General features: G+C 39.2%; 1 protein-coding gene across 2 annotated transcripts; it reads right to left on the reverse strand.

Annotated features, from left to right (window-relative positions):
• Window positions 1–5,708: 5,708 nt before the first annotated feature.
• alpl (alkaline phosphatase, biomineralization associated) lies at window positions 5,709–21,430 on the reverse strand. Of its 2 annotated transcripts, none has more exons than XM_084929215.1 (12): window positions 21,259–21,430; window positions 19,048–19,213; window positions 18,485–18,604; window positions 16,870–16,985; window positions 14,434–14,608; window positions 13,229–13,404; window positions 11,956–12,096; window positions 11,733–11,802; window positions 11,465–11,599; window positions 7,682–7,873; window positions 7,476–7,595; window positions 5,709–6,960 (listed from the first exon to the last, which is right to left on the reverse strand). In XM_084929215.1, the coding sequence occupies exons 2-12, from the start codon at window positions 19,112–19,114 to the stop codon at window positions 6,695–6,697; spliced, it is 1,578 nt and encodes a 525-aa protein (XP_084785341.1). In that variant the 5' UTR covers window positions 19,115–19,213; window positions 21,259–21,430; the 3' UTR covers window positions 5,709–6,694. The 2 variants fall into 2 exon arrangements, with proteins under 2 accessions (XP_084785341.1, XP_084785342.1); XM_084929216.1 differs by lacking the exon at window positions 21,259–21,430 and adding an exon at window positions 20,229–20,657.
• Window positions 21,431–21,779: the final 349 nt, after the last annotated feature.

A 21,779-nucleotide genomic window follows, 5' to 3' on the forward strand; every position in this document is an offset into this window, starting at 1 on the left:
TTTGTGAGGCAACATGCTAACCATATTGTTGCAATAATCTAACATCACTCAGACAACTGTCAGTTGTCTTATTAGACAGTTTAGTCAGCTTTCAAGACACCATGAGTTTATTTTTGAAGTACATGATGCTCTGTTATTATTACATTTCCTTTGAGTTATCATTAGAGTACAGCATGTGACCTTCTTGTCTAATTTTAACTGGCACTCCTTAAGAGATAACGTGCTTGGGGAAGGATGGGAATAAACTGGAAAAACAATACGCTATCAGCCAGATATGACAAAGTTTCCTCTTTGCATATGTAACGCTTCCAGCTCTTCATAAATCACAGACGCTCAGAAAGGTTGGCTTTTCACGGTTTATTCTGCAGAAGACATGGAAAACACTTAACATGTGTCTTCTGGTGGTACCCGCAATTGTAGCTCCCTCACAGTGCAAACGCAACTTGTGTTGACAGACTTATAATCTACTTCTTAATAAAGAAAAGATGGAAAATAATCATTTCTTCAATTTTACTGTCTGTCACACTGAACTTGTACACAAAGATAAATCTTATGACTTATAAAAATACATTTCACAATTGTATAAAACAAAATAACAGGGTACAGAGGTCTCAGCAAACAGTATCACCGGCTAAACATTGCCCTCTAGTGGACAAATTAACGGTAGCGCACTACATTTTCACTTGCTTGTGCTTTACAGACAAAATGACCGTTAACAAGCGCACGTACCTGCAGAAGACAGAAAACATTTAACATGTGTCTTCTGGTGGTTCCCGCAATTGTAGCTCCTACAATGTAAAACAACGTCACAAAAAGCACAGAAAAACAGTAAGTCCAAACACATTTCCTGCTATGCGCAGCAACCACTAGGGGGCCGACGAAAGCTTACTGCCAAAGAGCATAAATACGGCAGAAACACTGTTTAACAGCAACCAGCCTTTGTTTCGGTTACACAGTAACATTCTAACATCAATATAAACCTATATACATCGACATGTACAACTTGTGTAACAACATTCACACCAGAAACCATAAAAATGCTAGAGCCTTTCATTACAGAACTTACCCTCACAGTGCAAACGCTTTGTGAGGAACGGAAGCCTTAGCAGCCTCTAAACGCTAGAGTGAGATCCGGTTTCTGGGTTTTCAAAATAAAATACAACAAAAATGATAAAATTCACAATTAAAATGGTAAGACCAGGTAAGTACAAGTGTTTTTCCAGAAGTATTTTTAACTCCGTTACACATATTAAGAGGAAACATGACCCAACATTAGCATTTGCAATAACTAAGGATGTAGATCTACTGACACTTTGTTCTCCATTAATATTATAAACATTATTGTCTTTCTATTGCCTACATAGAATTGGTGGCAATAAAAGTGCATCAACAACAAAATGAATCGAGCACATAATTTACCATTGTAAAACATAACTGTACTGAAACTGTAATGTTTCTCACAATAATGAAAGACGTTGTTACGACCCGGCTCTGCTAGGCGACAGGGGATAACAAATGAGAGAAGGCAACTGAATGATTCTGGGTCTGAGGAGAGCGGTCAGGTGGAGCTGAGGCTCGGTCTCACTGCAAACTGGCAAAATAAACCTTCTGTTTTTCTTTTTATCTAACCCTCCTGCCTCTGGGCTCATTTATGTTACATCCCCTGTCGCCTAGCAGAGCCGGGTCGTAACATAAGTGGGGGCTCATCCAGGATGCCTCATAGGGAGTCTTTGTTCCTGGGGCGGGGCGGGGGAGAGAAAAACAGAAGGTTTATTACCACAACTGAAAACCATTACTGAAACAACTCACTAGGCAATGGGATGATTTAAACAAACACAACAAACAACTCATATATTCAAATAGCACTAATAACACTAATCATCTAAACATCTCACAGGCGGTTACTCAAAACAAAGGTTCAAAAGGCAGCAGTGCAAAGGCAGGAGGGACAGCCAACACAGTGTTTTCACATCAACAAGTCCCCACGAATGAAGAATCCTCAGCCTTTTATGCTTCCTGGTAAATGCAGGCAGCCACGTCATTGGTCCGCTGTGTTCAAGGATCCTGCAACAGCCAATGGTGTGTGTGGACTGGCACACTCTGATCTGCATGAAGGCGGGCGGGCATAGGTCCCTGGCCAGCCAATCACCTGTGAGTCCTGGAACACTTGAATTTCCATAGAGGAAGGCGGGCCCACATGAGGCCAGGGTCCGTAACAGACGTCTACTGATTTAAGAGTTGTATATCACTTTTTTTGATTCACACTTTATATTATATGTATATTTTTTGTGTAGTGTCAGATTATAATATTATTTTATGCCATGTTAGACCCTTAATTAAAGATGGTGAATTATTATGTAGTTTTAGTTTGCATTATTCTCCTGAATTAGAAGAAGGTGATAACTATTGCATTTGTTAAGCTGAGTTGCATTACATTAGACTGCTGGTTTATTGTGAATGAATGATATTGTTTTATGATGCATTATACTGCTGAGTTATGAGAAATACTGTTTGCAGAAAGTCATCGCCTTATTTGTCTGATTAGAAGAGAACAGAACATACTGGAGTTTTCTGCCCCATCTCAGCGGGAGCAGATAAACAGGGAGCCAAGGTCGTAGCTTAGGCACTGTGTGAGAGAAAGAATGTGAATGTTTAGGCTTTTATGATTAGGTGGGGGCCACTAGAGGCTATAAGAGTTTGATCAATGCTCCACCATTTTGAGATCTCCCACGCGTGTGATCATTAAAATCATCGTTTGACTCAACCCGGCCGGACCAGTGCTGTTATTGTGGTTTTTCCTCTTGTATCCATCCCCAATATTTGAATCCGTAACAGTAGTCTCTTTTTTTCAACTTTCTTAAAGGAATTAAAATTTGGCACAAACATTAAACTTGATTCCAGGAAGCTAATTCAAATGTGTTAGTTAAAGGTCGAGGCCACCTCACAAAGAATTTTTCAGGTATAATTAATCATATTTTATAGCCAAAAGGTCCAGAAGCCCACATTGTGATATTCATTAATCACCATGATTGTGTCTCCACAAGAAAAAAAAAAACAGTTTGTTCTGTTCCTCATTAAAGAGGACGGCACTTTTATTTCAGTACTTGCAGGAGACCACATTCTTCACTTCCTATACCAAAGTAATAACCAGGACAAGGGGAGGCTTCTGTACTTCTGGTGGTTTCACCTCAAGCTCCTTGGTTTTGCTGATTCTCCACAGGGATTTTATTTTAGGTGCTTGTTGCACCATTTAACGAAGCTTTCTATTAGTCTTCTCTATCCTCCATTCAGTCCCATCATACATTCTACTCATCATAGTGATACGTTACATTTCTCCCTTTTCATTACACCCCTTTTATAATCCTGACAAGATATTGGTGTGAACTACAAGTGGGCTGATTGGTTGAGGCAAACAGTCATTAGGCTATAATTGAAGTTTTATTGAAAACACTGGCTAGTTGAGCAGAACTATATGCTTTCTTGATCCCAGCTGCTTGGATGTTTCAGTTGCTCATTTACTCATGGTGAACTCCAGGCAATCAGTAAATAAAGTGTTTTTAACAGGCCAATGAATGGCTGTATAGTAATTCCTAAAATTCGATCTAGTTCTTATTTCCTATTTTATTTATTTATTTTAGAAAAAAATGTCCATGGTACTTCATGATTAGTGGAAGGTTGTGTAGGGTGCCTGAGGAATGTCACTTATAGACGATTACTTTAGGTACATCTTGCTAGTACGGTGTTGGAGCCCCTTTTTGCTCTCAGAACTGATTTAATTTTTTTGTGCTAAAGATTCCCAAAGGGTGCTGAAAACATTGCTTCATGATTTTGGTCCATACTGATACAGTTGATGAAGATTTGTCAACTGAACATCCATGGTGCAAATCTCCTGTTTCACCACTGTACAAAGGTGCTCTACTGGACTGAGTACAATGAACTCACTGTCTTCAGGTTGAGATGATTAGAGCTTTGTGACATGGTGCATTATCCTGCTAGAAGTAGCCATTAGCAACACTGTTATCAGCAACAAAATTCAGACAGGCTACGGCCTTTATATTATGCTCAGTTGGTATTTAGGCAAACCAAAGTGTGCCAAGAAAATAACCCCTCCGCCACTACACCATTACCATCCACTTGGACTCTTGAAACAAAGCATGATGGGCCCATGCTTTCTTGTCGTTTACCCCAGATTCTGACCATACCATTTGAATGTTGCAGCAGAACTTGAGACTCATCAGACCAGACAGAGCAGGTCATCTACTAATCAGAAGGCTAGTGGTTCGATCCCTGGTCTGCATGTCAAATATCCCTGGGCAAGATACTATCCCCAAGTTGCTCACTGATCCATCCGTGAGAGCAGGAATGTGTGTAAATGTTAGATAGAACGCATTTATATGGAAAAACCATAGAAAAAAGTGCCTGTGTAGATGGGTGAATTAAGCAAGTTGTATAAAGCACTATTTAACAACCAGTTCATTTACAACGTTTTTTTTTTTTAAATCTTCCAATTCTGTTGAGTGCATGTGAATTGTAGCCTTGGTTTCCTGGCATCTTTAGTACATGGTCTTTAGCACACCTTGATTGCAGTGAGTGGTTATTTGAGTTACTGTTGGCTTCCCGTCAGCTCATAGCAGTCACACCATTCAGACCTTTGGCGTCAGCAAGGCATTTTCCCCCAAAGAACTGCCGTTCACTGGATATTTTCACTTTTTCTTTGTAAACCCTAGAGGCGGTTGAGGGGGAATATCCCAGGAGGTATGCAGTTTCTGAAATACTCAGACCAGCCCATAAATCATCGTTCTTCCCCATTTTGATGCTCCGTTTCAGCTTCAGCAGGGCATCTTAACCATGTCTACAGACTATATAAAACCTTTGGTCAGGCAAATGTAAACTGACATACACTAAAAGTAGACACTTATTGGTTGTGCCAAAGGGAGAGGCCCCATGAGAAGAGGCATGACACTGAAAATTACAGTGTAACTGAAAGTTTTATGAATTTAAACGTGGTGTTGTAATATGAACTCAGCAGAGGTGATGACTTGCCTGAGAAAACTGCACATCTATTAAGATCCGAGCATTTCCATGGAAATTCAAGCTGAGACATGACACTGACTACTTTCTTTCACTTTTACTGCTTGCTTTGTTGCTCATTGACTGAATGGAAAAAATCTGACAAGACAACTGGAATCAAATGCACGAGACACCCCCAAGTGCTTTGTATTTGAAAAACCATTTCATCAAAATCAGTGAGTTAAGTTGCATACTCTGGGCTTTTTGATATTCATAATATACAGTCTGACGCTATCTCTCTGGAGAACAGAAACGATAAAGTGGGATGGCAGAATGATGTGTAGCTGGGAAGAGGAAAAGAAGATAAACCAGTAGAGAAAGTTAACTTGAAATCATGACATGTTTCCTGAGGGCCTAAATGAGCCATTTTCAGTCCTGATATTAAGAAAGTACTGCTAACAACATGAGGACTTCATTTCATACCTGCTTAGACTAAACCTCCTTTTTCATGCTTCAGTCAACATGATTCCCCTGTTTTCCCAGTGACCACACGATGCCAAGAAATTAATGGCTTCAATACACCCACATTCCACACAAGTCACAACAAAGCAGATGGAAAAGTACAACACACATGCATGACATGACCTAAAAAGGATGCTGGCCGAAAGGTTTTTTTTGGACAGATGTGAGACAAAATGTTTGAAATTTTTTAATGTTTTTACTTTGTGTTGATATATTACATTTTATGAAAATTTGTCCCTTTTCATCCTAAAACATAATTTTTCTCATATGTCACTGTTGCCTGCTTTTCATTTTTTGTTTTGTAAAAATGGTTACATGTAAATAAATCTGACTTTAGTATTGTTCTGCTGAAATGCTTGAAGCGGTCAGTGAAAAGAGCGCTGTAATGAAAATTTGGAGGAAAAATATAACTGAAGGGCAGAGAATGGGGGCAAAAGGAGAAAACTTGTTTGTTCCACCAAAACCATGTTTGTTCCACCAAAACTGTTAACAAGATTAACAGAAAAACAGACACATTTCATTCATTGAATTTGAGATTTAAAAACTTGTATTTGGACAGAACCATCGGTGGGATTTTTCTTTTTTCCTTTTCTTTTTTTTTTTTTTTTTGCAATTATGCAAAAAAAAAAACATGCATGACAAAAAATGATCTTAATGTATCGTCAATTATACATTCATTTGCCTCTTTTGGCAAAAAAACAAAAACAAATTATAATAATTCTTCAAATTGTGAACATATCTTTGAAAGCTTGTGAGGTAGACTGTTAAATGCACATTTAAAATATGAAACAAATTCAGACATTTGCAAATTCGGTCTATTTAAACAGAGACGGGCTGCATTAAAAAAGGATGACAAACGAGTCTGAAAATCCTTAGTTAATAGAAAAATCACAATTGAAATCTCACAATTCACAATGATCTCTGCCACAGCACCCTTTAAAAAAAAAAAATCAGTGCATCACATTGGGTTGATTACTTTGTTTAGTTATCCACTACACTTTTGTCAGTTAATCATCGTAAAAATAAACGTGTCTAAAAGTGGTCCCATATTTAAAATAGTGGAGAGACAAATTAAAAAATAATAAAGCAACATAATCAAATTAAAATCTTAAAATGAGTGGTTAAAGTGAGTGCATTAACAGCGTTGGGTGTCTGGGAAAGGTCAGCACAAAAGTCGCGCAGCTGAGAGAATGACTGCAACAATGGAGAAGGCTGGCCGTAATCCAGCTGACCCGCTGGGTGACATACAGTGCTCCCTGTTCTGCCCGATACAGGCTGCATATGCCATTACATGGGGAATGTAGTTTTGTTCGTGGACCCCATGTAGGAGGTGAGCCAAGGGACCTTTCGCAAACACAGCCACATCCTCTCCTCCATGAGTCTCCGCGTTCAGCGGTACGGCTGCCTGGGCCTGGTAGTTGTTTCCCTCTGAAAGGAAGAGACAGAGACAAAAGATGCAGGCAGTCATTATTATTTTTAACTCGCAGGGGGATGATAGGGACTAACTCCCAGTGATATCCCTCCATGTTTCAGTGTCCTGCAAGGACACCAAGAAGCTCAGGTTCTCTGAGCATATGCTCAATGTCTAAGTGTTAACAAACCTGAAACCCTAGTTAAACACCCCTATTTTGCTTACCAGGAAAAAGCACACCACACACGCTCCAAGTACACCCACCCTGCTCAGTGCCTCACACCGTGGGTGATTCTACAGTGGAATAAAGTCTAGCCATCCTCCAGTAGACTAGTTCCACAAGCACTGAGGTAAGCCCAACTATATCTAGCCAACTATATCTCAGGGTCTCTTCATCACCAGGTAGAACTGCAAGTCAGTTTAAGCAGCCGGGTATTGAACCACCATGGTCTCTGCCTTTGACCACTGCCCAAATAACAAGCGCTATCTTATCATTATTCTGAATCAATGTGAATAAAATGTTTTTACTTACTATAGTCAACAGCAGAGACGTTCTCCCTCGCGCCATTGACAACTTTGTAACCTGGTCCGTTTCCATACAAAATCGAGGTGAAGGGCTTCTGATCAACATCACTCAGCATGGGAGCCAGACCTGTGGATGAACCAGACGTAATGTAAAGAACTGCAAGTTCTCCACTTCAGCTGTACAGTATCTAACATATGCTTGTCATTACATACCAAATATTGTATTTCCTCTGGGTGTGTAGCCTCCAAAGCTGAATACGTGAGAATGGTCAGCAGTAACTATGGTCAGCGTTTCATGGTCGCTGGTCAAAAGACCTGCCCGGCCAATAGCCCGGTCCATTTCCACAGCTTCATGAAGAGCCTGCTTGGCCTTGCCTTCATGGTGTCCGTGGTCAATACGTCCTCCTGGTGTAAATATTTACAGTTAGGCTAACATGACCTCAGAGTGGTTTGTATAACATGTAATTGAGCCAGATTTGTGTGTCCCAAAAAATGCAAATGCAGCTGCTTTAGGAATGACAAAGGGCATCTTGGGAAAGACTTTGAAGCCCTGCTTATTTTCTCTGTTTTGTAAACTTGGCCAGTTGCTCCATAAAGTTGAAAAAACTGGCTAAAACTGTCAAATCACTCCCCAGTATTGCTATCTCAATAAAGATGTGGAGGAAGCCATTTCAGATGGTCTGGTATCTAACAAAAACCTCTCTTAATGCAAGCTAACCAGAGGTGACGAAAGTATACACATTCTTCACTTAAGTAGTGCAAATACTTGTGTTAAAAATACTCAGTTTAAGTACTGATTCAGAAGGCCCTGAGTAAATGTGGTTATCCCAGCTGGACATTTGTCAAAGCTGGGAAGGATCCTAAGAAAGCTCCAGCCGATCCAGGAGAGAAAGACAACTGCCGCCTAAGCGAAAACCCGTAGTGATCCCGTACGTGTCAGGAGTACCGGAAGAGTTGAGATGCATTTTTTCTAAACACTGCTCTTCTGTGGCTTTTAAACCCCCCAAAAAATGCTGCGCCAAAAATCGGTCCACCCCAAGGATCGGGTCCCCAGACACAAACAGAGTAATGTATTGTACGCTGGTAAGTGCCAGGATTTATACATCGGGGAAACCAAACAACCTCTGGCGAAGCGGATGATGCAACACAGAAGAGCCAACTCGTCAGGTCAGGACTCCGCAGTCTATTCACACCTACGGGCCAGTGGACACTCTTTGAGTGATGAGGATGTACACATCCTGGACAGGGAGGATCGCTGGTCTGAGCGGGCAGTCAAGGAGGCCATTTATGTGAAAAGGGAAAGACCATCTCTGAATCGAGGACAGGGCCTAAGGGTACATCTTTCACCATCTTACAATGCTGTGATTGCAGCCATTCCCCAACTCTCTGTGAATGGTACTCATGGCCATTGATCAGTGGTTATTGATCAATGGTCATGACAATTTGCATATTAATGATCAAGGAACTGACCTCACAGCCCATTGTTCATTCAGTGGGCTAGGTTCAGCCATTGTGCAAATGTGCTGTTTATAAGGTTGGGGAAACCTGCAGTCAGTTGAGACTGAAGCAGTCACTTGGATGAGTGACAAAACGTTTCTCCCACTGAAAACACTACGGCCAGATGAACAGACTCAACTTTTTGGGATTCAGAAGGCTCAATAAACACTCTACTTAAAGAAAATTCTTATATAAATGCTTATATAAATAATTCCAGCATAGTACAGGCTTCAAAAGATTGCTTGTAGTTTTTTTTTCTACAGGTTGTGATCCACTGACCTGTGCTGCTTCTCTTGGTGGATTTACACAACTGAATTTAAGAAGATGCTACAAGATGTCAGATGCGCTATCATGGCTGATTTACACCCCCTACAAAGTATTTATGCAGCATAATCAGATTACATTCAAAGTTACAATATCATGTAGGCTATAGATTCCATACAATCTGTTTTAATATTGTCCTCAGAATATATTCTCAGTACTACACAGCAAACACAAAGATGATGATGAGAAGACCAAAATACTGCAGAAAATTGTTGGAACAGGATTTTGATTGATTGGTTTGTCTTCAGTTGTAAGATGGCTTATGTTATAATATAATTTATAATTTTGGTTTTTTACTATAGTTTTAGTTTTTTTAATTATGTTACCAAATTATGTTATTAAAAGTGAGAAAACTATATCACTACAGTATATATATGATGTATATATATACTGCTTAGGTCAGTAAATTGCTCCTTTTGACCTGTTAATGAAATTCGGTGCTCTGTGGTGAATTTTTAAGGTCAGGTTCCAATTGTATTAAGAAGAGACTTGAATAGTTTGTGACTTTTAATAGGAAATGGTGAAATGCTGTTTCCATGGGAACACAACATATCAGTATGCTGGGTGATTAAAAAAAAAGAAAGACCTCTGGCTAAGGAACAGTTTTGCTAAACACAAAACACCCTGCCCTTATTGTCAACTGTTATTCACACTTTTCCAGGTTGATACAGGGTCTACATGACCACAACACAGCCAGGTCATGGCTTCACAAAGAAAGCCAGTAGATCAAATATGTAAGGCCCCTTGTAGAGTTTAAGATAACCATGAGTTTCAATTCTCCATTATAGAAAACTCTGGCTCACTGAAGTGTTCTCCAAGAACTACAAATGGCGATCCAGCACAAGTGAACAAATCAAAGCTAGCACAGGGCAACAAAGCAGAAAAACAGACCTAACCCCCCAAATTCAGTTCTTCCTGTTTCACTTTGTAAAATGAATGGTTTGAAGAATGTTTTACAAGGAGCTAATAAGAGACTGACTCTGCTTCTGAAATCTCTTAGTATACTCTGTGTACTCAATATATATGTTATTGTTCAGCATTTATGAATTCATTACTAGCTTCTACACTTCCAGATGGTTAAAGATGGATAACATTTGCAAAGTGACCTGACCTCAATTGATATGAGCTACATACTAATAAGATTCTAAAATATAATATATGCCTGGCAAAGGGAAACAGCCAGTATTTAAGTACATAATAAGATTTGGAAATGTTAAAAATACTGTTTCAGTTTACTAAATAGTAGCTTGTACGTTTGATGCAGCTAGAATTTTCCTCTCCAGGATTTGATTTTCATGCTCCATGGATTCAAAAGCAAACCACAAACAAAACTATGTTTTCCTGATGAGGAAACAGGTACGGTAATGCGTCACTGTAATCACATTATGTCTTTCAGTAAAAGTTATTAATGCGTTACCGTACTAAATTCAGTAACCGCACTGCAGATACAATTATGTACTTGCATTACAAATGTTCTGCACAATAGGCAGAAAAACACATCAAACATATCTTTTTCTTCTTGTGCACTTGTGCTACAATCAGCTGATGTTAGTTATTATACAAGGAGGAAGAAAAGGGTGGTGCAATCGGAGATTTGAGGTGTGGAGATACAGACATTACGTTTGCTTTTATTGCGCAAAAGGACAACTTGGTAAGGCTACAACGGTAAAGTTGAGCTAGCTAGTGTGTTAATGTCCAGTGTCTGTTAACGCCAGCCCAGCAGCCAAACTCTGAACTTCACCAGGTAACATTTTTGTTACCTGGCAATTATATGAAAATGCATTTCAAGTTATGTTATGGAATAAGGTAAGAGTAAAATTTACTTTTCCCAGTAAGTAATTAATGAACATACTTCATTACTATAAAGAAAAGTAACTAGAAATGTGTGAAACATTAGTTTTTGTAAATAATGACCCAAACACTGGTTATGAAGACCAAATTTAACTATAAAAGCACTCCCTTTTAACTATAAAAGGGAGTGCTTTTATAGTTCAAAGGGAGTGCTTTTAACTATAAAAGCACTCCCTTTTAACTATAACAACTTTTATAGTTAAAAGGGAGTGAATGGGAGGTCTTAACTACGTACAGAAGTCTGCTAAGTCTTGGTGAAATCAGCACAAGAACAAAAAAAACAACAACTGTGTAATTGTACCATAACAGAGGCTTCAAACGCACCCTCAACAAGCAGGTAAAATCCACTGGGGTTCTTTTTTAGGATCTTGATAGCCACATCCACCATATCTGTCAGTGAAGGATCACTCTCAGTGTTCCTCTCCAAGTCATATGTCATATCCCCAGGTTCAAAGAGACCTGGAATACCAGAGGGCACAGCTCAATGTGTAACAAGGTATTACACACAGAAAATAAGCCTGCAGTAAAAGCAAACGCATATGGCTCTTTATTAAAACTTCAATGAAACTGTCATAATGAGACTGAGACTCACCCAGTAAGTAATCCACGTTGTTGGGGTTTAGGGATAAGAGCTGCGTCTTGTTCCATACATAATGGTTTTTCTGCAACAAAAAAAAAGAAAAAAAAGGTACAGAACAGTTTTGGTGGTACAAATGGAGTCACTTTGAATTTCAGAATATGAAAATGCAATTAGGTAGATAAAGAGGAAACGAGGAAACAAGAAGAGCAAAGAGAAACAAAAGAGGAAAAATTACTTTGTCCTTCATTCTGTCAACCCACTCCTGCACCAGGTTTCTTCCATCTTTCCGTGTGCCACTGTGCTTCAAAATATTAGGATACTCTACATCCGACATGTTTTTGGGAAACATATATTTCCTTCCTCCACCCATAATCACCTGATTTAAAAAAAAACATAGATAATCTTAATCACAGTTTTTTTGGGGACCAAATAAAAACATGTCCTGTGTAAGAAACCATCATATCAAACATTTACTGTTGGCTCGTAAACACAGTGCTAATGTTCAATGACTCTATCAATTTGTAACTTCCTTTGTCTGACCAGAACTTCAAATTAAGCAGCAAACAGGGGAGGAAGCTCTATGAGAATATTAAAGCACATTTCTAGCTCATTGCTAACATCCATGCAAATCTGAATCTTCAAAACACAGAACTTTATTTAACCAGGAAGGGAAATGTGCGAGATTAAGAATGTCTTTTGCAAGCATGTCAAGCACTAGTACGAGATTACGCTAAACAAGTTCCAAAAGTTTTAAATATCTTCGTGTAGATGTGTACATTTGTGTACTTGCTCATTGACAAACAGTGTATTTCCCGCAATAACAAAAGTATTTCGCCACTTAGTATTTTGCTTTTCACATGAGGTAGCACATGAAAGTGCAACTGACAGTCTACAGCTGTAGCACATGTTTTCATTTTATCCGGGAATGTCACAAAAGACGCTTAGCTTTTATTCGTGCAGATCGTATAAATATTGCAAAACTTTGACAGAGACAAAGTTTTGCAACAAACAGAGAGAAGCGACTCAACCACCATCGTGTTACCTCACTGGCACTTCATAGGCATTTATTCAAATAATAAGTGTTATTTCTATCAGTTTTAGGCTCAGTTCCTTCATTTGGTGTGCATGTCATTTGTGTTGCAGCTCTTTGGTCACAGTAAAAACAGATAAAGAATATTTTTGAAATATCATAGAACAGTGCAAACATCAGTGATATTAGAGGATCAATGATGTCTGCACTAGTTTATGGCAATCAAATCAAAAGTTTATAAGGATATTCAGCTATAAGCAATAAATGTGACCTTCACTAGACTTAGTTATCTCTGGACAGTGAATGTCTGTAATATGTTTCATGACAATCATTCAGTTGTTAGAAAAAATGAATTTCAGAGTGGAATGAAGTGATAAACCAACGAACCACAGTCTGGATACTGGAGCTGCTAATAACGTCCACAGATAGTCGATCAATTAATCTTCAGGTTTAATCTGAATCTCTACTTTTCACTTACATCAATGTTGGGAATGTTTTCAAACAGTTGTCTGGCGATATCCTTGCAGCCAGCTTGCAGTGCTTCTACTGGCATCTCATTGTCAGAGTACCAGTCTCTGTCCACACAGTGCGCGTACGCAGCACTAGGAGTCGCATGGTTGACACGTGTTGTTGTCACTATGCCCACTGACTTTCCTGTAAACAAACATGGATATTGAGAAACCCCTCAGATATGTAAATAACCTTTTAAGGATACGTTTCCATCTATGTGTTCGGTGAGTCCTTTCAGTGCAGCAGTGGAATAAATTCATGGGTCAGTTGTTTTGTATCTGCATTGGTAAAAATTGGATGCCACTGTATGGGGAGGGGGGAAATCAGTGGTAAACAAATTACACAATTTACACCTTAATTATTAATTATGGTATAAAAAGTCATGGAGATCTACTGGAAACAGGGTGTCAAATACTGCCTGTCATGTTCCCAGATGAATGATTGGCTCTCTTATTGTCTGTGACCTGTGAACCATCCATAAACCAGTAAAGTATAGGTGATTAAAGTAAAACACAGAAATCAATGTCAATACAGAACAAGTATATATTGTAATGCCAGAAACAAAGGTAATAATATTAAGGCAAAACGTTTGCAGCCTGATGAACAGCAACTGCATCCAAGCCATTTAAAATCACCTTAACTTCATTAAATTAGACCAGCTTATAAAGTTTTAGCTGATTCTGCAACTGGTTCAGTGTGAACTATTGTTCACAGACAGAAATAATGAACCCTGAGACCTACAGGACAGTAACTTCCCACACTTCGCTGATGAACATAAGTCAGTAAGTAAAATGGGATTAAGTCAAGAACAGCATTATAAATAAGACTTTACTAGTGGCTGAGTCTATGACATGACCAAGCAGACCAGCCAACCTAAGCATACACCATAGACTGAGTAAGAGCTTTAAACTTATCCCCACCATACTGTAGCACTCATTCACACCACACATCTGGCTCCTCTTCCTTGGTGCCTTTTTTTGTTTGTTTGCTAGTGTGAGTGTTGAGTGTTTGAAGTGCAAAAGTTCTTTATGTTAGCCTTGTGGTGCTCCATGGTTTTCAATCATCCCCCAAAAAATACACATGCGAGCCTAACACAATCCCCACTGACCCTTGTACTTAACACGGCTGGATGAACTTAGTAACAAGATCTGCATTTTTGAAAAGTCACTCTACCTGCGTCTTTTGCCCATTTAAGGATCGAGGTGACCTCATTGCCCTGTGTGGTGTTACACTGGGAGCGGACAGCTGCTGCACTCACGCCCACAGTGCCCTCATTGGCCTTAACCCCGCATAGGTAAGCTGTGGCTGTCCCAGCACTGTCTGGCACCTGTGCATTGGTGTTGTAGGTCTGCAGGGACACAGTGCAGGAGAGTTTGTGTTAATATGATCTGACTTGTTTAAACTTGAGCATTAACTATGAGCACTGACAGCTCTATTTAAAAAAAAAAAAAACAAATAAAAGTAAACCAGAGTGTCTACAATTCTAATGAGCTTGAAGGTCTCTTGTCTTGGGCTGCTGTCTTGTAATTTTTTTAAGTAATCTTCAGGAATAGCTCTCCAGGCTTCTTGAAGGACATTTAAAGCTCTTCTTTTGATGTTGACTTTTTTTTTTCCGTTCTCCGTTAAGATGATCCCACACTGATTCAATAATGTTGAGGTGCGGGCTCTGAGGTGGCCAATCGTTGACTGATAATGTTCCACTGTTATGGTTTTACTGCACTGTCAGTATTAATGGTATCATTGTCATGCTAAAAAAATAGTGTTGCACGGTGCATCAAAATCTGATTGTACTTTTCTGCTCTCACAATTCTTTCAATTTTAGCAAGATCCCCAAGCTGTAATGCAGCCCAGAACCACGACAGAGCCTCCACCAAACTTTACAAGTAGCTGTAGACACTCACTATTGCACCCCTCTCTGTAAATACTGAAGACTATTTGAACCAAAAGTGTCAAATTTGATTCTTCACGCCATCAGACCTGCTGCCACTGATTATCAGTCCAGCTCTTCTGTAATCTGGCATACCTTAGCCTTTCCCCCCAGCCTTTTCCTTCCTTAAGAATGGCTTCTTGACAGCTACATCCCGCTGAGATCGTTTCTATCTTCAGTGAACAGTACAGACGGAAAGGCCCACTGCATCTGTCAGGATATGTGTCAGGTCTATGCTGGATTTTTGTTCCAGTTCTTAAGAACAAGACTTTTTAATCGCACATCTTGTTCATTTGCTATAAATATTGTTTTAGGTCTCCCACTCTCCTTCACTTCAGATTCCTCAAATTTCTTGTAGTTAACAGGTCTTTGGTAATCATCTTGTTGTTCTTTGGTATTTTTCATAGATTCAACTATAGAAATGTGAACAAATCATGTGTTTTTGTGATAGCCTGCCAGTACTAAATTGTTTAAAGATACCATTTTAAGTTGTTTTTCGTTAAATAGTCATTCGTAGGCACATTTCTTGAGCTAGATGCCGTTTTTTCTGCCTAAATGTTGCCACGGTCAAGTGCAAGGACTGGACTGTAAATATGTGGAAAAGCAGCCAAAGGAAAAACATCTTTCTTGAGAAAGCCAGGAGAAAGATCTCTAATGACCACTTTAAAAATTACAAGAAATCTTGGCTCACAGGAAAGAAAACATATAGTAATTGTGGTGTGGTTCTCAAGACTTTTACACTTTTAACCCTCAAGCAACCAAACTATTTTAGCTACTTTATTGGGGTGACAAATGATTCTATTGGTTACATTTTAATGTAATTTTGAAGGCTTCTCATTATATTCATCACATCAATACTCTTTCTTTATCTGTGAAAAATATTCTAAAATGTTCTAAGATAAATAATTATGGTTTCCAATGTAATGCTTAGAGCTGGAAAATGAAAAATATCAAAGACAATATTGTCAAAACATTATGTAAAATATAAAGTAGGAAACAACTTGGTAATTAAAACGATCATAACGGCTCATTAAATGTTATTCAGGGTCATAAATGACCCTTCTTGGACACTTGAAGTTTAAAAAGTTAGAGCAAAAGGTTTTCATTTTTCTTACTGTCATCATATCAAAAAAAGAACAGAACCAGTAATTCATTGGTATAATTCAGCATTGTCTAACTTCCCTTTGGGAGTTCTGTGGCTCTTACATCTAAACAGGTTAAAAATATATAGTCAGATCTTTAGAAAATTGCTTGAGAATTTCTATGTCCTGCCGTTTTTAGAGAATGTTACTGTAAGAAAAATATTTTTTTAAGAATCATTGCAGTCATTGCCATTTCTTTCTTATCTGATTTTTTTCAAGCATGCATTTCACAAACACAGCACTAGAAGAGCAACTTTTATCAGGTTAGCATAATAAAGGTATTTTTGAATTGAATACTAAAAGAAATACATCCTTTTACATTTTCTAGAATCTAAAATGAATAGTTTAGTGAATTGTTGTTGATGATTCAATGAGATAATCAACCTATTTTTGTATTTTAATTTTTTTTTATCTATAACTTACACACATCCAGTATGATAAACACTAAACAGCCTTGTTTCCGGTCACAGGCCTTTTCTGGAAGCCATTAATAGCCAAAGCACGATCAATACATTGTGTCATAGTGCACTTTAGTCAGACCTTGGATAAAGATACAAAAGGGAACTTGTCCATTTCCAACTGCGTCTCTTCTCCGCTCTGTCCATTCAGCTGACCCTTCAGTATGCGAGCAGCTGTCACCGTGGGAACACCCATCCCTAAACCGCAAAAAGCACCGTGTTTTATGACAGATTTTGACACAGCAGGGACAGAAAGGAAAACCCTGTGAAAATCAAAGATTAAAGAGTTCATTGTACTTCATTTGCTGCACATGGACATTTTTTTGTTGAAGTTGACATCCTAGAACAAAATGACTGCTGATAGGCAAAACATTTCTTCTGGATTCATATTACTTCAAAAGCAGATACCAAAAGAAAAAGAAGGTAAAAGAAAACAACTACACTTGCAGCAGATACTTTTTAGGTCACAGAGATGAAGGAGTCTTTTGTAGTTACAATAGAGAGAAATAATAATGTGTCCTACATACTCAATATATGTGCTATGGTCCAGCGTAGCTTTGTGCAAATAGACACTAAACACCTTTCCAGACACATTTCTTTATGCATTCACATCAAATCGAGAGAGTTGCGCAGTGGCACCATGTACTTAAACATGCTCAGCACTGCAGTGCCTTTTGGGACACTAATTTCAGCACAGTCCAGTACATGCAAGTCTTAATATTCCCCTGGGAATAGTAAGCACAAAGCAAGCTGTTGGGTGCATACTAAGTTTTAACACATTAACAAGTTTCTTATGCTGTTTCACATACTAAATAGCATGCCAGTGTTGAATTCAATGAATAACTCCTAATGCATTTTGATGAATCTTTTACATTTTCAGTTAGAAAACTGAACTCAAAACACTTAATTGATCATTTCAAACACTCCAACATACGAGACCATTGTCATAAAACTCACATTTATAGTTTTGTACATAGAGAGCAAAACTAATTATTATGCTTTAGCCTTAGGTCTGGTTTTATTAGTCAGATTCATGTCGAAGGTTGCCCTGCATGTAGCTTAGCTTAGAGGTCCACAGAGGAAACAGCTGACTTTGGTGCTGAGTGTTGTTACTTAACAGAATCCTGTAATATTCCTGGTAAAGAGTAATCATTAATCTCAATTCTTGGGAAACATTAAATAGTTAAACAATTGCACACACTTTTTTTTTTCATTTTATTAATTTTTCTGTTATTCTATAAAACGGCAAACATAACTGTGAATGCAGCAGCATGCAAGAATGTCATGGTGTGCGCATAGAGCAAACAGAGAGGCTGAAAGCAGAGGCCCCCATGGAGGATAAAAGTTTTTGTTCAACCAGCGAGGAATCCAGCACAAACAGAACCCCAGTGATCCAGTGGCAGCACGCTTGCTTTGTTTGCTCCCATTCATTCACCTCACTCATTGGAAAAAATGTTAAAAATCTCAGTCATCTTCTACTGATCAACTGAATCCTCTGTAATATCGTTCAAGTCTAATTACAACATGGAATTACTTTTACCCTATCAAAGTGTCAAGGCTCTGCGCTGACCACAAGTCTTTGGTGATGAGCCTATTGAATGCTTTGGTAGCCGCAGTTGCATTTCACCTTTCATCTGCAGGCATTGATGTAACTTTATTAACATCTTGCCACAAATCTGTAATGACGTGTCGCTTACCATCTCCAAGGAAGAGGATGAGATTCTTTGCTTTGTTTTTATTGAGCTCTTGCAGCGTCAAAGCATTCTTCAAAGTTCGCTGAGCCCATGCGTTCCAAAACTTTGGATCTTTCTCTTGCTCTGTGTATTGCAATAAACAAATCAGGTTATATTTGGATAGTCCTAGGAATCACCAGATGCAGGTCTGCTGAAATTTTACATTGACACTGTACAAAATGCCAAAGGTGCATTGGTTCCAGCTTCTCCAGCTTAAATATTTGGGGATTTCTTTATTCTTTCAAGATCAACCAAATATCTTTATCTAGTTATCAATCCATTATTTAAAACAATAATCATCGGATTTAAGATGAAAACACTTTCAAGCAATATTAAAGCCAGAAAATTACTTGTTTTTGTGGCAACACTGAACCAAACACAGCTTGATATAAAAGCTTCTTTTTAGGATTTTCAACCTTCCTAGTGTGTGTTGGACACCTACTGTCAAACTATAAACCATTAGACTGTTTCTGTTGTTCTATTTGTTGGGTTTTTTTTAGCAGCTGACTACAAACACAGTGACTTACCCGGGAATTGTGGTTTCCCCAAGCTCCCCAAAATCAGACAAAAGCAAATGATTAGCAGGGCTGTCATCTTCCTGTTGTCGAGTGTGTGCAGGTGACACGTTACTCTAGACAGTCACCACATGCCACTTTGAGAAGCTGGAGAGGCCTGGCCGCAGTCGTCTCACAGCTACAAGAGAACAAGGGCGCAAACTAGTAATTTTGCATGTGTCATTTCATCATACACTGACTCTGACATACTGCTTTAATATTTATTTACTCCATGATAATGTGACCAAGTGGAGTTGTTAATTGCAAGCTACACTTGTCTTTCTTCTGTGTTATGTGGAGACTGGAGTTATAGGCAATGAATACAGACATTAAGCAAGAGAAAAAATCTCACGTTAATTTTTCAACCGAACCTCAGAATTTGCTTATTTTACTTGATCTTTACAATAAAGACAAGCTGATATGAAGCCAAGTCTTTTCAACATTTGGTCACCCTTCTATAGCAAGAAAGTGTGGAGATAAAAGTCCTTTCTGTCACAGAAGTTTCCCCAAATAAAGAAACAGGCAAAAAGGAGGCTGCGAGGGGGTGGGGGTGACACAAGAGGAATACAACCATCTGTGTTCATTTCATCTAAGCCACTTAAATGATATGTCTTTGCATTATTGATATGACTTGCTCAAAAGTGGAGCTTTCAGCCGCTGAACACTTTGTAGGCAAAACAAAAGAAGAGCTTGGAGAAGTTAAGCTTCAGGCCTCGCTGTGAATGTAAGTAGTCACAACAGGGGCCCTTATGGGTCCTGGCCAGTCAGGCTTTCAACTATAATTATACACACCCTCTTCTTTCTTCTCTGCGCTTATAGTCAAGGTCATTTTAATGGGATTGCACTCAATGGCACTGAGAGGTTTAAGAGCCATGACAAAGCCGATTAACACCAAATGATTGACTGCACATGTCCACCCTTGAATGAAAACCTCAACATTAATATTTCTTGACACAAAAATCTTTACCTGAGGCTAATTACTTCAGTTACAATTATTTCATCACCTCCAAAAATAAGCTTAAAATTGAATCTGTCCCAGGCTCCAAATAAGAAGTAAGTCTGAACATACCAGGTTAACTAAAAAGAAATGTCAACACCAACCGGGCAAGAAATCGTGGATATAATAATGTAGCATTAATGCCAGTTAATTTTACCATTTCCCAGATGCTGCAGGCCAGTGGTCATTAACAGCCTCAAAATCTGCCAGGTCCACCCAGTGGCACTGAACCAGCCAGTCTGCAGGTAAAGTAGCAGAGCAGTGCCATAACTGCCACCAGCAGGATTCCTGTCAGCGCAGTGGTCAGTAGCGCATTGGCTTCCATTTCAGTCATGGTGTCACCAGACATTCAGATGCTCCAGTGTGTCCGGACCGGTGTCAGCTAGAGCGAGGTGTCCCAGCACCAAACAGCTTCACACCTCTCAGCCTTCCCAAGCTCCTATTGAAGCTTGAGGCAGGTCACGGGGGCACTTAAATGTGTAATTCCAGCAGGCAGCAGCACCAAAGCATGGATTAGGTTTTTAATTCTGCTCAGAATTGAACGGCTGACAGATAGAAGCTATTACCTTCAAAATATTACATCAAAATAAGGGGATCGATGTGGTGGCAGGTTTTCAGACAGCAGAGATTGTGCTGTCTTCTCTGTTTCTGTCAATTTTAAAAAGGCAACTTGTTTTGCGTCTGACACCAAGCTGCCTCATGCAACCTCTTCTATGCACACAGAATAACTAACACTTCCGCTGCACTACACACAAATGTGGTGGAAAGCATTTGATTGCAATCTCTATACTTGAAATACTCAGACATCCACAACATGAACTTTTACAATATGTAACTTTCGGGGCTTTAAGGATTTTGCTACATCAAATCCTTTATTCATAAATGAAGTACCTAATCTCAGTGAAAATGATAGAATACGGAGCCAGTGTCTCTGCAACAGATGACCAAAAACATTTTTTATAATCCAGCACAAATCATTTTACACGGCTTTACAGCAAGCATTAGCTGGCAGCAATGCCACAGCAGATGGAGAGAGGGAAAACACAATTAAATAAAGGAGGGGGAAACGAGCTGAACACCCACATTGCTGCTTGTACTCCGACAACGTGGTTTCTCCGAAAGCAACCTGTTATGTGTAGAAAACACGACCAAAAAAACCCAAAAAAGTTCATTGCAGTTTTACTTACTGAGTTGGCTTCCGTGGGCAAAAATTACATCAAAATGTTCTTGCAGTCCACTCAGTCCTCCCTCTTGAAGTGCGTGTCCTGGTCGCTGCTTCCACGGTGCTTATCAGAGGGCCACACTTGTTCGGTTGAGGCTCCAGGATCTGAGAATAGCGGTCTGTATCCCACGAAGGGGGGAGAAGAAAAAAAAAAAAACCTTAGAAATAACGATGCCCTGCTGCTGCCATGGGAGTAAATGGACCGAGAGCTCCGCCTGCCGGACAACCCTGGAGTTGCTTCGAGAACAGAGCACAGTGGCACCATTGCAGCGTTCAATATTCATACTTCTGCAGCAATCAGGGGCGTTTCCAGGGAGACAAACAACAAAGCAGTCCACAGGAAATCTGAAAATTTAATCATAAATAAATTGAATATCGATAACTTTCGTAAAAAAAAAAAAGACAATGGGCACAATTTTCAGGCTGTGTGCAGTACTAATACAGTTCCATCATGTGAAAAGTGGTACTGAAAAAGAGCTCATGGCC

This window comes from Perissodus microlepis, chromosome 5 (genome assembly GCF_051167445.1).
Source record: "Perissodus microlepis isolate ML-2025 ecotype Zambia chromosome 5, ASM5116744v1, whole genome shotgun sequence".
Taxonomy (NCBI): Eukaryota; Metazoa; Chordata; class Actinopteri; order Cichliformes; family Cichlidae; genus Perissodus; species Perissodus microlepis.